Below are 14,785 nucleotides of genomic sequence, written 5' to 3'. Positions count from 1 at the left end.
AGGGGGCAGGAGCCTCTCCCAGCATGCATTGGGTGAAATAAACAAGTCACTAGACCATTAAAAGGTTAAATATATATGGGACTGACCAAAAAATGACAAAAAGTCTGTTGTGGTTTTAAAAAATAGCTCATAACGAGTCAAAATTATGCAAAAATTTAAAAATTATAAAAAATGTGTTTTTTATCCTTTCCTCGCAGAAATTGAAGTCCATGACGACCTAACCTGAGCTGATATTAAGTGATTCAGTGAAGCTGCTGAAGGCTATTTCAGGAATGTGATTTTTTGTCTCATAATTTTAACTTCCTATGAACCTTTTTATTTCATATGATGACAAACTTTTTAGAACCTGACTTCTATATCCACCTAAACTGAGCTGGAGTTGACTGATTCAGTGAAGGTGGCAACAACTGCATTTGAAACTTAAGCTATATGATCCCTTCACAAAGATTATTTTTGTTTCAAAACACTGAAATTCTTTTGAGCAAACCATAATATACCACAGTAAACTAAAAGTCAAGTCATTACAGGGTTCACATTGTACAAGACTGATTTTTCACAGTGTCCACTACTTCAAGTGAGCAATGTTTGTACAGTGGTACAGTAGCCTTTGTTTGCACTATTTACTGGGAATTTTAAGCTTTGCAAAAGCTTTGGAAAATAAACCTAATGGAAATAGCAATGATCGTATAAAACACAAACATTTCTGCAAAGTAATGAATTCAACAGTACATTTTATTATATTCAGCATAAACAGTTCTTTTTAAAAATCAAAATGCAGTTAAACTGACAAAAACTCTTCTTTTGAAATGGATTTCATTCATTAAGATTTTTACTGTCACCCTGATTGTAGAATAGAAAAAAAATTGATTCCCTCCATTTTTTAACCTCGAGAGTCAGGATCCAACAGTGGAAAAACACTCATTCATGCTCTAAATGGTGCACATGTCTGTGTGCATGTACACACATACACACACCAAATAAAAGTGGTTGTACCTACTTGGCCTTGTTCCCTGTTGCCATAGCTAATCATGTAATTAGCAGGATAGGTTTACTGAGGGTCCAGACACTGAGCACTGTCAGCAACGACAGCAAATACTTTCACTAAGCCAGATGGTCATTTTACAGTTTTAGACTCAGTTTGCCTTCAGGAAATTTCCAACCATGTTCACTTTAAATGGACTACTCAAACTTTGTTTTCAAGGTTGAGGCAGAAGACATAATATTGCACACATTGTTCAAGTGGAATCTGATAGATGAATAAAAAGTAAAATGCCTTTTCATTAAAATGAAGCCTCTGTTTTCAGGCATGTTGACAAGCTGTCGAGTGCTCGAGCCACATGGTTTACTTGCCTTTGTCATGAAGTAGAGCAAAGTTCACACCCTCTTTTTTATTCTACAGTTTGTAAAATAGTCTGTTATGAAGCTTTGTCTTATGAATCTGTCTGACCGCCAACAGCAGACACTTTTTTCATGAATGCTTTCTGTAGGTGTGATTCAGTGAGGCATAATTAAAACTTTGGGAGAGTTCTTGATTAGATGACTCAAGGTTTGTCCAAAAATGTCGACGTACGTCGCAGTTTTCCTCCAGCATCACCTTGTTTTCACCTTGTTGTTCTGCGTCATGTTCTCAACAGGAACCACCTGTAGCTTCCTCAGAGGCACATGTTAATCTCACAGAGCTCTACACAACAGGTGTTAATTTTGGCGTGGGTCGTAGGGGAATATATTACATAAGCTTTATGTCTGAATCATTAATAAGCTTGATGTCATAGCTATTGCATAATCTATATGTTCACAAACACAATGCTTCATGCATACACAATGGAAACCGTATCTGAAATAGAGGTACCTCATGTGCATGTAGAGGCACGCGAAACGGTAAAAAATAAAGATTAAAACTGTAACTCTGCAGGTTTACAGTCATGTTGACAAATTGGCTGCTTTATAAACTGTCTTTAATTTATGTAACTTTAATCAACTCTGACAATACCATATCCCAAGGAAATAAAAGTTGCGAGGATACAATAATAAAAATGTCCATGTACATTTGATTCATTGTCTAATATGGCCAACCCTAGCGTGTGCAATCTATTTCATGTCAGTGTTTGTCGAACACTGACATGAACCCATCTCCAAACAGAGGCAGTGGGCTATCTGGTGATGTAAGACTTCTATAGTGTGTGGTCTATTGTGGGGCAACCGCCAGCCCTCTATCAGATCCAGTCAATCATCTTCAGCCCTCATGTGGTTGGAAAATGGACACTTATCCAGGCAGAAGGCCTCTAATGGAGCATTAAAGCGTACACTATATTCCCCTGCTGGCCACCAAGCAGCCAATTTCTCCAGATGCTACCGCATTACATCACTGCATCAGTCTGTGTCCCGCTGCTGCTGCTGCTGCTGCTGCTGCTGCTGCTGCTGCTGCTGCTGCTGAGACATGGTAAACAACTTACAACAACCGAGAACAGGAGCACTGCTCTGTGAGTACAACTGAGCATTTTACTTGGGGTGATGGTGATCATAAAGACAGAGCTGATGATATTCTAGTGGCTGTACATCTGCATAAAAAAAGCTGTATTTTAAAAGATGAATAAAGCTCCAGAAAATGTAACTTCATAAACTCTATGAGCATTGTATCAAAAACAGGCCTCCAGAGGTTATGAAGAACTGCCCACCCCCATGTGCACATGGCAAACAATGCCCAGTGGGCCTCCTCTCTGTGTACATAATATGATGATGCTACAAGTGGCCTCAGCCACTTAGCTCTTACATAACTCAGTCAGCCTGTGAAGTACAAGTGTACTGCAGCATCAGCAGTTGCAATACTCATTCAAGACTACACATGGAGATGTCATAAGGTAATTTTATCCTGGCGAAAGGCTTTACTCACTGAGTGTACGGCCCTGCGCTCTGTCACAGTGGCAGCTCTCCAGCCACAGCAGCTGTTAGAGCAGAGGGAAAGTGGACACCGTTCTGACTGAGCAGACTACAAACGTCCTGTAAACTCTTGTGCAGCGACGCAGGATCACAAAGTTGTCGTACATCATCAGATGTTTTCGACAGGCGGAGGAGGAAGGCAGCTCTGGTGAACAGGCTACACAGGGTGCTGTGGAAACGAGGGTCCATGAGGAGAGCCAGCAAGGCCGGGGTCAAAGTCTCCGCTGAGAGAGAGAGAGAGAGAGAGAGAGAGAGAGAGAGAGAGAATAAAAAAATCGCATTGTAACACAGAAAATTTTGAATATTTCAAAAATATATACATACATATTACATTCAGACTAAAAAGCTAATGTGGTACCTGGCAGGAGCTCTTTGCACACTGAAAGGCTGTCTGGCACCTGTGCAGCACTCTGCTCTGCCCACACTCTCAGGCTCTGCGCCAAAGCAGAGGATTCAGAGTAATTTTCAGCCATCTGCAGCAGGTAAGGCAGCACATGTGCCGACATTACAGAGGGCTCTGCAAACACATTGGCCTCATCCTGCTCATACAGACTGGAACACCTGAATAACAGAGCAATAGTAACAATCAGGCAACACCCGATCAAGGTTGCTGTCTGGCAAAGTGTATTGATGCAGTGAGGTGACATACCCCATCTCTGAGGACTCTCTCAGCACACACGTGAGGTCAGACTGAGGCAGGTGACACAGCAGCACCTCCAATGTGCCAGGAGTATCGACGCATTCCTCCAGCAGCAGGTCCAGCAGCAGCGGCAGAGCCTGGTTGACTTGCATAAGGTAGACCCTCCCGTGGCTTTCCCCTCTTCTCGCATGGCGCAGCATGGAGGTAAAACGAGCTGCTTTCATCCTCACCTGCTGGCTTTGGTCCTGCAGCAGGTAAAGGCCCGTGTTGATCAACCTAAACCAGGGAGATTCCACATTTTGAATTTCTGTTCATCAGAGTGTATCGCTTGATCAACAACGCTATTTGACTTTTGTCACACCTGGTCATGATGGCAGGCAGAGTGATGTGTTTCCTCAGACTGTGGCTGATGAGTGGAACTGCAGCCACACACAGAGCTTCAGCACTCGCCATCCTGAGCACTTCAGGGGCATCTGGGCAACGGTGGCGTTCCAAGACGCTACACCAGCGCAGCACCACAGATATCTCGAGACTAATTTACACAGAGATGAGAAGAGAGACAGAGTTGCAGGTGGGAGTGTTTCAGTATATAATGAAAAAAAAAAAAAAAAAAAGGACAATAAAATGTGTAACAACCTGCAGTCCGACCACTGGGAAAGCAGCAGACTAGCAGCACACAGAGCCTGGGACAGAAACTCTGGCCCGCCTCGCTGCTCCTCCAGGTCCCTAAGCAACAACTCCAGACACTCAGGCAGAACTGGCTCCTCCAGTTGGGCCGACTGAGGAAGAAGCTGGGGTGAAGCAGAATCCCCTCCAGCCATCACCGCTACCAGGGCTGCGAGATAGGTCCTGCGGTACTCCACACTGTGGCTCAACAATGCCTCCTTCAGGTTTGCCTGAAGACACAGAACATTAGAGTCGGCCTTTAATGTACTTGACAAAGGATCAGTGCTTTTAAATGCCAACCATGTATACCCTGAGTGGATCACACTAGGCATCATATAAGAGACGTAGGAATTTAAATAGACATATCACAAAAAACAGAGGAAAGCTGAATAAAATCTAACATTCTTTTGGGTTTTCTTTTATCACACTCATGTTAAGACTCATCTTTTTTGCAGACCTACATTTTAAACAAATAGCTTATTTAAAATACAGGTTCAGACAGATCCTGTTTCCTGGTTTAAATGATAATCTCATGAACTGCCTCACTTATTATTCACTACATACAGTTTACAGTGTGCAATGCAGGTGTATTATTTCTCATAGTTTCCTCAAAAACACTAACAACCTTACATTTACCAGTTTTACAGTAAAACTAAATTAGATACGTGAAGACGGGGAGCTCTAGTCCAACTAAATGACGTAATAGGGGTAAATAAGTGATGTAAAATAAATGACAAGGCCACATGAACAGGAATCCCATATCTTTACTCACTGTGTGTAGATATGCAGTATCACATCTTATCAAGCTTATTTTAAAGAGTCAGTTAAACACTCAACAGGATATACATAGGAAGGCATAACTGGGTGGTGTAGATAGTGTAACATGCTGCAGAGTTTATCAATATGATCTACATGAACTTTAACACAGCAAATAATAAAATGATAAATATCCTCAGTTCGACTGTTCAGAGGGAGACACACCCTTTTTTATCTTAGACGGAAAAACAGATCTCCAGCCAGATTTCAGCCTTCCGATGGCATTATATTTAAGCCTATCTTTGCTTCCTCAATTTCCTCACATTGTGTTCAAAGAAGATCGTTATACTGAATGAGGTTAAACAGGTTTTTGGGAAGTTTGTTTTCTTCATGCTGAAGTCTAGGGAACATATCGTGTCTCACCTGCAACACCCGCTGGAACACCTCTTTCAAGCTGGTCTGCTGCGAACCCCGCCCATCCACCACCCACGTAACCAGCGACAGCTTCAGGTCAGGGCTCGCTGCAGAGAAGCTGTTCCAGATTTGGCATGACCACTTTTGATCTGCACATAGAAAGCGGATGGCTCGTTGATGAAAGGATGACAAACCAACCTGAGGGGATGACATGGATAAAGCATTAGAAAAAGTACCTGCCGGGGAATGTGTGTGTGTGTGTGTGTGTGTGTGTGGTGAATTGACAAGGTTGTGCGGGCTGAGCATTGTATTGAAGCTGCAGTATTCCTGAACTCCTGTATCAGTAACACATCTGTCATACATAACAGAAGAAGAGTGGGTTCAAATCGTCTGACTCACATTAATAGGAACAGAAAAGAGAAGTCACAGTACAGCTACTGCAGCCAAATCCATAGAACCGTAGATACAACCAGAAATGCTCAGAACCAGTGGCTTTAAACTGTCAGAGCTCGGCCTTTCAAAAGGAACAAATGGATAAATAAATGTGTCATGTACAGCGTCACACCATCTCTCCTTTCTGTAGTATCTGTAGAGTGTATTAAAATGCCAGTGTATTAAAATTAGACTAGAGCAAAACACTAACTGTCACTGTGGATCACAGGGACTACAAAAACATCGCAAGGGGATGCAAAATTTATTCCAAAGATCAATCAGTTGTTAGCAACGATTGAACCATTTTCAGATTATTTTGAGTCTTTAGGGGCTTTAAGATCTTGAGTTTGTTTGTATAATAGAAAATATTCTTGACAAATAAGCAAAAATTAATGTTAAAGGTTAGAAAAAATGACTCTTGGGTTCTCTATATTATGGGTTTAATGCTCTAAAAATCAGCTAATATGCCTCATCAGGTTTGTGTTTGTTGCTAAATCCTATGAATAAGTAACACGTCACATTTTTTCCCTACAGAGCCCCGCTCCATTGAAACCTGTGAAAAGAGCAAAGAAAAAAACAGCACAGGCAGAAATATTTCATGTGAAATAACCTGAACTGTTGCAACAAAAAATGTTGTGATTGTGCATGAACCCATTGCTTACAGTACAGAGCTGATTGAGAGCATATACATAGCATGTAAATGTCCCCTATGCTTATAGGTGTGTTAGCGTGCATGTTACACACCTGAAGCCCTGTTTGGGGTGTTTGGAGGTCACGCATGAGTGTGTCACTGAGCTTTGACAGGTAGGTTTCACAGCAGAATCTTCTTAGTGAATCTGCCACGCCAAGGTAGACGGCCCTCACTAGGGGGCAGCGTTGAGCTTCGGTCACCAGCCACAGGGAGGCGTCCACCCTGCTCAGCACCACAGACAGGGCAGTTGAAGGGTCACTGCGAAACAGAGACACAGCAGGATTTCAAAGCCTGACGGCGTCTGACGAATGAATAAACCAGGCATTTTAAAAGCCTGAAAGTGTGTGATGAATGAATAAACAGCTCTTTTAAGTCTCACCTGTCTGAGCAGAGAGCTCTCTCTAGAATAGCTTTGATCTGCAGCAGCTGCCCGTGGAGCCGGTTGTGACAGCAGCGCTCCTGTGGACCGGGCAGTTGAGCTGTCAGTTTGAGGAGGATGTTCATGTACTCTGAGGGGGGAGTCATGGCAACCAAAGCCTTAGAGGCCATCACTCTCACACTGTAAATGGGACTGGCAGACAGCTGGAGTAAAGGAGGCAGGAAGTCTGACAAAGTCCTGAAGAGAAAGACCAGTGGTCCTCAGTCACATCATTAAGGCAAAGAGTGATGTTAATTTGAATTAAACACCAAAACATTTAGTTTCTCCAAATTATTGAATACACTAACATTTGGATGGGATAAAAACCTACATACATCTGGCCTGGGTGAAAACTTCTATTGTAAAGAATTATAGTAGTTAACCTGACCAAACTGTGTAATGGTAATTAAACAGTAATCACTCTGTAGAGTCTTGGACACCAGGCTGGAGTTGGGCTAACAGCGTGAGGACAGGGTAGAGCGAGGGTTGGAGGTGTAGCTTGGCCTCATCAGGTCGACCCTGGAGGTCTTCTGCTGCCCCTCTCAGCTCGCCGAGGAGGAAGGGCTGGAGCGCAGGGTAGTGGAAGAAGAAGGCAGCGGGGGACATGCCATGCTGGGTAGGGCCACTGTCCTCACTGCTGGGCCGCTGGCCGAGCATTCGCGAGCACAGAGAACCTGGAAATGGGATTTTAAATGACTACAGTATCAGGGGTATTAATTAGAGCTGAACCAAGTCCATTAATCGATTAATTGAAAGATGGAAAATTATTATTTTTCAGCATCTGTTTTGATAATCTATTAATAGCGCCAATCGTTCAAACATGAGAAGAAAATGCAGAAAATTCACTGATTCCTGCTCCTAAATGAGAGCACGTTTCTATGCCAGTAAACTGAATATCTAAAAGAATAATAACTGAAAATTTTGGTTTAAGTCAGTCAGACAAAACATGCAATTTGAATATGTAAATTTGACTTTGAGAAATTGCGATGGGCAGTTTTTATTGACAAGACTAAACAAATAATCAATGATTGGGGAAATTGATAATAAGCCCTAGTCCTAAACAATCCTTCACACTGCAAGTACAGACTAAAAGTAAAGCTCTTAATGTGCCTGTGTCTTACTGTAAAGCTGCAGCGCAGCATTCCTCATGGCCCAGCAGGGAGAACTGAGCAGCGTGAGTGACAAGATGGCTACAGCAGGAGCAAACTGAAGGACAGCTACTCCTAGACCTGAGCCACGCACCAGGGCCTGCAGGGTGTGAACCGCACACACCTGTGAGGGAAAGGACAATAATGTATGTGACCACGTCTGGTTATGAAGACCAATATCCTCAAACTTCTCCGTGTGTCTGCAAACCTGTGGCAGGTCCAGTGTTTGGTCCCAGTTCTCGGGCAGAGGCGTTCTGGCCGTCTCCAACAAGGTTTGCATACTGTGGGCTAACAGGGGTCTTGCTTTACTGGCCTCTTCTGCTGATACAACACACAGGATGAGCATAGGCAACCCAGCAGCCCGCCGGGTCACGGATGTAGAACGAGGGCACTGCACGACCTGCAATCCCTAATAAAGAGCAAGGAGAGAAAAGCCAGCAGTTCGGCATTTCCATTTATTGATTAAAAAACTGCAACACAAGAATGTATCTCCACTCACTTGTTTCAGCATTTGGGCCGGGATGTCCCTAAACTCTGGATCACTGCTGCTCAACAGAGAGGCACAGAACTTGGTGAAGCCTATACAGCATCCCTCTACTGCCCCCTGGTGAGGAGAAATATTTTTTTCAAAAGGGAAGGTGATACTTGAGGAGACTCATACTAAACTTCAGAGTAAATGGTTTCATAAAACTTACCCAGTGACGGCATTTGAGAAGAATATTCTTGAATACTTTTGATGCTCTCATTAGATCCTCTTTTCCTAGAATGTGCTTGCTGGGTTTGAATTCGGTGAGAATTTTCTCCACCAGAGATCCTAAAAAGATTCCTATTTCCTAAAAAGAAATAGGAATAACAAATTTAAAAAAACATTAAACTAAATAATATTGATCCAAAATGCAAAAGCAGCAAATATGCTAAGCTAAGATGTCAGGCTGTTTCTATCTTCCTAAATGCTGAGATCTCTGATCATGCATCTAAATGGTGCATCTGGTTCTGTTTTACCTTGAGGGAGACCCAGCAGCAGGTGAGAACGAGGCTGTGCTCTTCAGACAGCAGGACACACTCCTCTCCATCCCCTTGGCTTCCTCCAGTTGTTTGAGCTATCAGGGAGCTGATAGCGTTTCCCATGTCACAGAAAGAAGGCGGGGCGTCTAAGACAGAAGAGTGTGATTTATTGTGTGGTGTCATAAATAAATCTGAAGAGCGGTGCACTTCATCCCCACATCAGCATTGTTTCTGCAGGTTGCTCCGTTACCCTTTTCAGTGGCACAAGCATCCTGGTCTCCATACAGAACACCCAGCAGAAGCAGAGAGACGTTCTCCAGCAGGACCAGCACCTCAATGGTTAGACTGTGGTCAAGTACATCATAGATACTGCCGGCTGCCTCAAGCAAACACCTCTGAAGGGCACTTACAACACCTGGGATATGATTCATGACAGGATGTAAAGCACCGAAAAATGTTTTCTAGGGCTCAAAATCATGTATATGAATGTCAGTGTTGTAGTGTTATAGTCTTACCATGTATGGGCTTGGTTCTGGCAGCAAGCATCATTTCAGCTTTAGCTGTCAGATAGTGCTCCTTCAGCTCCTTCACCAGGAGTCTGACCATGCAGGAGGCCGTGGGGTTACTTTCACCGCGGACAGTAATGTCACTGTTCAGCCTGCAGTCTTCAGGCCGGTCTTGTGATCTAGAGATAGAACAAGTGATAACTGCTCACCCTCCTGCTTCTAAGGCAGGCAAAATACTGAACGAGGGTATGTAGGAGGCAAGGCTTACTTCTGAAGGAGGACCTTCGTCATCAGTGCTCCCATCTGAGCCTCCTGCACCCGAGGACTGCACAGAAGCTGTTTGGTTCGCCTGAGCAGCACTGCAGAGATATCATCTGGAAAACTGGGTGGGAAAAATCTCAACAATAACCCAGCTGAGAGCTCCCGGATCTGTAAATTTAAAAAAAAACAACAACTTTTCTCTAAAATATTCTATTTTAAACCTCAATCTTCAATTTGAACTATATGAAATAAATATGAGACAAGTCAAGGCAGCTCTACCTCATTAGTAGAATCTTCTAAACAGCTGATAAGGACCAGCTGTTTGGTCCTACAGAAGAAATCCCACTGTCCTCTTTGTCTGGCACAGTTAATTAGAGACCCAATATTTGCTGCAAAGAAGAATTCATGATGCTCATGAAAAGTCCTAGCCAAAATGATATAAAACAGTATGGGCATTGTATGCTAGCATTTTCCAACTACTGGTTTTCCAAACTGACCTGGAGGTTGTCCCTTCTTTTTGTCTGGGCTCCAGGTGTCTGTGCACGTCTCCAGCACTGCAGACAGCAACAGCAATGCAGTCTTCTTCCTCTGATAACTGTGTCCTGGTGCTAGATAGCTGTATGGAAGTTGACCCAACCATTCGACAAACCCTACATGATAATACAAAAAAGGTTATGAGGAACGAAAGAATGGAAAGATTTATGAAAAAACTGAACTTTAAATTACAAAAAATGTCAGGCATTCCCTGTGGGTATATATTTTTAATCTAATTATTAGTATTTCATTCAGCATTCAACAGTGTGTGACCAAGAGATGTACCAGAAACCATGAATGCATACCTTCATCTAAAACACTCCATATAGATGTATAAAGTTTAAAAGAAAGCACTAATACAGTGTGATAAATGTATATCTGTCCGATAGGACAGTCTTTTGTTGTGGACATAAAACAGCATCTGTCAATTATCTCACCTATTCCCTGCTCCAGTATATCCTGTGCCCTCCCTGAGTGGGTGGTATCTCCTTTCTTTTTGCCCTTCTGACCTCTGACATGTGCCAAGCAGCCGTCTCTGATACGAACCAGAAACCTCTTCACTCCGGCCTGGAAATGCTGGCGAAATGGCGAGGACTCACAGTTTAGGTTCTGAGGAATAAACGTCCTCGTTATTGACATCTCCTGTGTGGTTGGAGTGTCTTTGGTCTTTGGGCTGCAGCAGAGGAGGTTGAGAGCAGCAAGACGGACTTTGTCATCTGCAGATCCTAGAGCTAGCTGGAGGGTTTCAAGGGTTGAGCTGCCCTGCAGAGCCCAGGGTGAACTTCCAGTCGCGGCTCGATAGGAGCTCATGATGCAGGCCCATGCGTGGAGGTGACCAGGAGCGTATGGGTCCAGAGAGGCCAGCAGGTGATCCACAGCGGAGGGGAAGACTTGAAAGGTGCAGGGCAATAAGTGTGTCGAGCTGTTGTTCTGTAGAAGAGTCACATCAGACGTCAGCGCCTTGTGAAGGACGGGCTGCCAACGCCTCGCCCACTGATCGGCCAGATCCAGCTCAGTGTGCGAGTCCGACCTTTGCGAGCAATTGCATAGCTCTCGTCTCTGCTGCTGGATCAGACACTTGTACAGCTCCGATCCACATGGCGACAGGTGATTGGTTGACAAGCACTTGAGGAGATGACTGGGTATTTCAGCATATTGATCCAGCACCTGATTGATTAAAGAAACATGCATCAAAGTCATCATGACCACTACAGACTACACTATAATATTATCAACCCTGTAATAACGCTTCATCCTCACCATGTCAGTGCCCAGATAGGGTAGCAGGGCACAAAGGCGATGATATTTGGCTTTGGCTTCCCAAGGTAGTTTGATTATTCGCTGGAGTAGAGTAAAATAAAGAGTCTTCTTTGTGTCACAGAACTGCTCACAGTCCATCTCATACAGGTCCAACAGCAGACAAAAGGCACTGCGCACAAATTCTGACACACCATCCACCTGCCAATGCACAGTGAGAGAGAGGTCACTGGAGGTAATATGTATTTAAATTATTTAAGAAGCTAATAAGACTTTTCTGGATATTTGGAAGAGGCTTTCAGAGTATGTCCTGCGATGTGTAGGTGGTACTGAACATGTTTCTTTATGATAGAAAAGAATAAAACTATACACAACTCATGAGCTTTAGGCAAATTTTAACTATTTTATGCCGTTTACTCCAGACAAAACTGCATTGCCATTATTTAGTAATGGTATGTGATCAGATTGGAATAAAATCAAGCACAATTCTCAAATTCTCAGCACATTGTAAACAATATCCTTCATTATTTGGCAGTTCATTGAGTTTACAAAGTCTAATAATTCCCTTGTCCCTTGTGTTTTCTGCTTTTTGAATTGCAATAACATAATGATGGTAATTTGACTCACTGGGCTTTCTGCATTTGTCCAGATAATGTGAATGAGCTGTTTCTGCATGCTGCTGTTGTCAGGCAGAAGGCGGACATCTGTCATCTTCCGGATATCAGCCAGACATTCTTTAACTTTCTTCAGCCACAGTGTTAACACTGCAACAACATGTCATATTTCAACAGATGATAACATCATTTACACACATGAATAAACCTGACCTGGATGATACTCACCTTCAAAGGCAAAGTAGTGACAATCTAGCTTCTCCTCACACAAAGCAAAGACAAGAGGAAACAACCCTTTCAGCAGTAAACACATCTGAAAAGAAGGAAAATGATGGATTTGATAATGAAAGCAGAACAAGCAGAACAAAAGTAAAAGTCTTTTTTGATGTGGGCTTTAAGTAGATTTACTTCCGCAGCATCCACGTGCGAACTGAGCAAGATGTGAGGTCGACAGCAGGTGAGGAGGCCCCTGCTCACAGCCAGCCTCGCCACTCCATCCTTCGCTGTAGGCGTACACTGAACCTGGAGAGCACCAACAGTCAGCAGCAAGGGCTCTGAGGAATAACAGGAATAACAGCTATTCCATCAGGAAACTCTAAGAATTGACACTCAGATGTAGAATTTGTAGTATATGTAGCATTAGAACTGAGAAAGACAATACACAAAGGGATACAAAGACAAAAAAAAATACAAAGAAAAATACAAAGAAGATCTTTTTACATTTTACCACATGGGACATACCTGGGTCTCAATTCCAAAATTTGATGTGCTCAGGCTAGTTGTCCAGCACTGTTGGTGGTTACCTACCTAAGGCAGAAACCTGCAGCAGACTCCAGGCAGCAGCTCCTCCAGCTCTGCTCTCTGATGCTGTGTTGATCAGCATGGCCACAGCAGTGCCTGCCAAAAGACGAGTGTCCCTGTTGCAGCACTGCAAGACACGACACTGGCTGATAAGATGAAAGGTAATAACAGAACAGGTTTCTGTCTTTTGAATAAGTCACTCTGAACTAGTGAGTTAATAAGAAACCTGTCCAAGTATTATGTCCATAAGAGCCTGCAGGATCTTCTGCACGGTTGGGCTCCTGTGCTCCTCGTCCCACACCAGAGGAGCCACTTCACTGGACAACAGCTGAAATGTTTGCAAGCACACCTGCAGAGATCACAGTTTTCAGATCAGTAACAGAGATCACACAGTCAGTCTGAGATGAATGTGAAGGATGAAGCACACTGCTCTTCGTGTACCTTGACGGCAGTGTAACACAGTGGTCCATCCCTCAGGGATTCTTGTTGCAATACAACAGGGAACAACTCGGACACTTTATTCAGCAAGGACAGGTATGACTCTCGCCACACCTCACGACCGACAGTGCTGTCTTCCAGGAACATACAGGCTGAAAAACAAAGTGATAAAAACTTAGATATGAAATTAATGACATATACTGTAATAACACATCATTGTTAGCCAGCACAAACCTCTTTGCAGATCCTCAAAAGACAATATCTGAAACAAAGGTAGGACAACGTGAAAATTATCTGCAGTTCCTTTATGCAAACACACGCTAAACACAAGTGAAGTGAGAGTTCCATACCTGGTCAGTGTGGACTATGGATTGAAAACAGTGATGGGTTTCTCTAAAAACCAACTGGTGGTTCACCTTTGCCAAATGTTGCAGCATCTGAGAAGTAAATAATGAGGTTTGAGGGAGATTGCATTTTGTCTTCAGTGTTGCACAGTGAAAAAACACACAGTATCTGCTGACCTGGTCCACTTTACGACAGGCTGTGGAGATGTTGACCGTCTGCAGCTGCATGGAGATGAGGAGTCTGACAAGAAGCAGGAGATGGCTCTCTTCTAAACCACCGAGCTGTGCCTCAGAAATCTGTCTCAGCAGCTGGGCAGCCTCCTCTAAACAACGCTCCTTACATCTTTTCACGTTATTCCTGTTCATGCAAGCACCATCACTCAGTCATTACAACGCCTTGTTAAAAAAAAAAAAACATGTGACAAACACTGACGGATAGAGTGTTTACAGGACAGAAAGAGTTTCACTAAGTTCTGAAACGTGTTGAATTTTGACACCAACCTGGAGGATTCAGACAGTTTATCCATAAAGAGCCTGAGTGTTTGGCTGACATTCTCAGGTGCTTGCTCCTGGGTGATCACACAGTCCCGCAGACTTGTCACCAGGTCTTCAAACGACAACATTGTTGGACAAACCCCACTATAGTGACTCCTGATGTTGTTAGACACATTGGCAGCACGCTAGCACGAGTACAGTTGGTCACGTGACATAACTCTAATTCAGTGGTCATTGTGAAATTACGGCGATATGCTGCCACCTAGAGGTCGGAGTCTGCAGGCTTTCAGTTTATTTAATTCAAATGTATCAAGGACACCCGACTTCTCAAAGAAAGAGCTCACATTAGAAAAGACGACACGGTCAAGACGTAAATATGATGTAGAATGTACTTTAATTAATTAAACTAACAACTTCATACTAAAGTA

General features: G+C 43.3%; 1 protein-coding gene across 1 annotated transcript; it reads right to left on the bottom strand.

Annotated features, from left to right (window-relative positions):
• Window positions 1-804: 804 nt before the first annotated feature.
• LOC111227042 (thyroid adenoma-associated protein homolog) lies at window positions 805-14,485 on the bottom strand. Its single transcript, XM_022752417.1, has 30 exons — window positions 14,364-14,485; window positions 14,040-14,220; window positions 13,753-13,780; window positions 13,522-13,670; window positions 13,307-13,429; window positions 13,087-13,207; window positions 12,688-12,833; window positions 12,508-12,592; window positions 12,293-12,429; window positions 11,669-11,866; window positions 10,846-11,575; window positions 10,372-10,524; window positions 10,154-10,263; window positions 9,882-10,042; window positions 9,623-9,792; window positions 9,358-9,522; window positions 9,105-9,253; window positions 8,798-8,935; window positions 8,602-8,706; window positions 8,311-8,511; window positions 8,076-8,226; window positions 7,376-7,628; window positions 6,916-7,152; window positions 6,590-6,794; window positions 5,423-5,611; window positions 4,214-4,473; window positions 3,939-4,109; window positions 3,587-3,853; window positions 3,296-3,498; window positions 805-3,161 (listed from the first exon to the last, which is right to left on the bottom strand). The coding sequence occupies exons 1-30, from the start codon at window positions 14,483-14,485 to the stop codon at window positions 2,914-2,916; spliced, it is 5,556 nt and encodes a 1,851-aa protein (XP_022608138.1). The 3' UTR covers window positions 805-2,913.
• Window positions 14,486-14,785: the final 300 nt, after the last annotated feature.

Source organism: Seriola dumerili, unplaced genomic scaffold, assembly GCF_002260705.1.
Source record: "Seriola dumerili isolate Sdu_G_001 unplaced genomic scaffold, Sdu_1.0 BDQW01000017.1, whole genome shotgun sequence".
Taxonomy (NCBI): Eukaryota; Metazoa; Chordata; class Actinopteri; order Carangiformes; family Carangidae; genus Seriola; species Seriola dumerili.
The sequence above is the reverse complement of the archived record's forward strand: the minus strand, read 5'-3'. Positions and strand labels throughout refer to the sequence as shown.

What these genes read in the sequence shown, in the direction of transcription:
- LOC111227042 (XM_022752417.1), bottom strand. Translation starts at nt 14,485, where the DNA reads ATGTTGTCGTTTGAAGACCTGGTGACAAGTCTGCGGGACTGTGTGATC. An exon ending in TTTTGAGGATCTGCAAAGAG is followed by an intron (nt 13,671 to 13,752) that starts GTTTGTGCTGGC and finishes TTTGTTTTTCAG; the next exon opens with CCTGTATGTTCCTGGAAGAC. An exon ending in GGACAAATGCAGAAAGCCCA is followed by an intron (nt 11,867 to 12,292) that starts GTGAGTCAAATT and finishes GTGCATTGGCAG; the next exon opens with GTGGATGGTGTGTCAGAATT.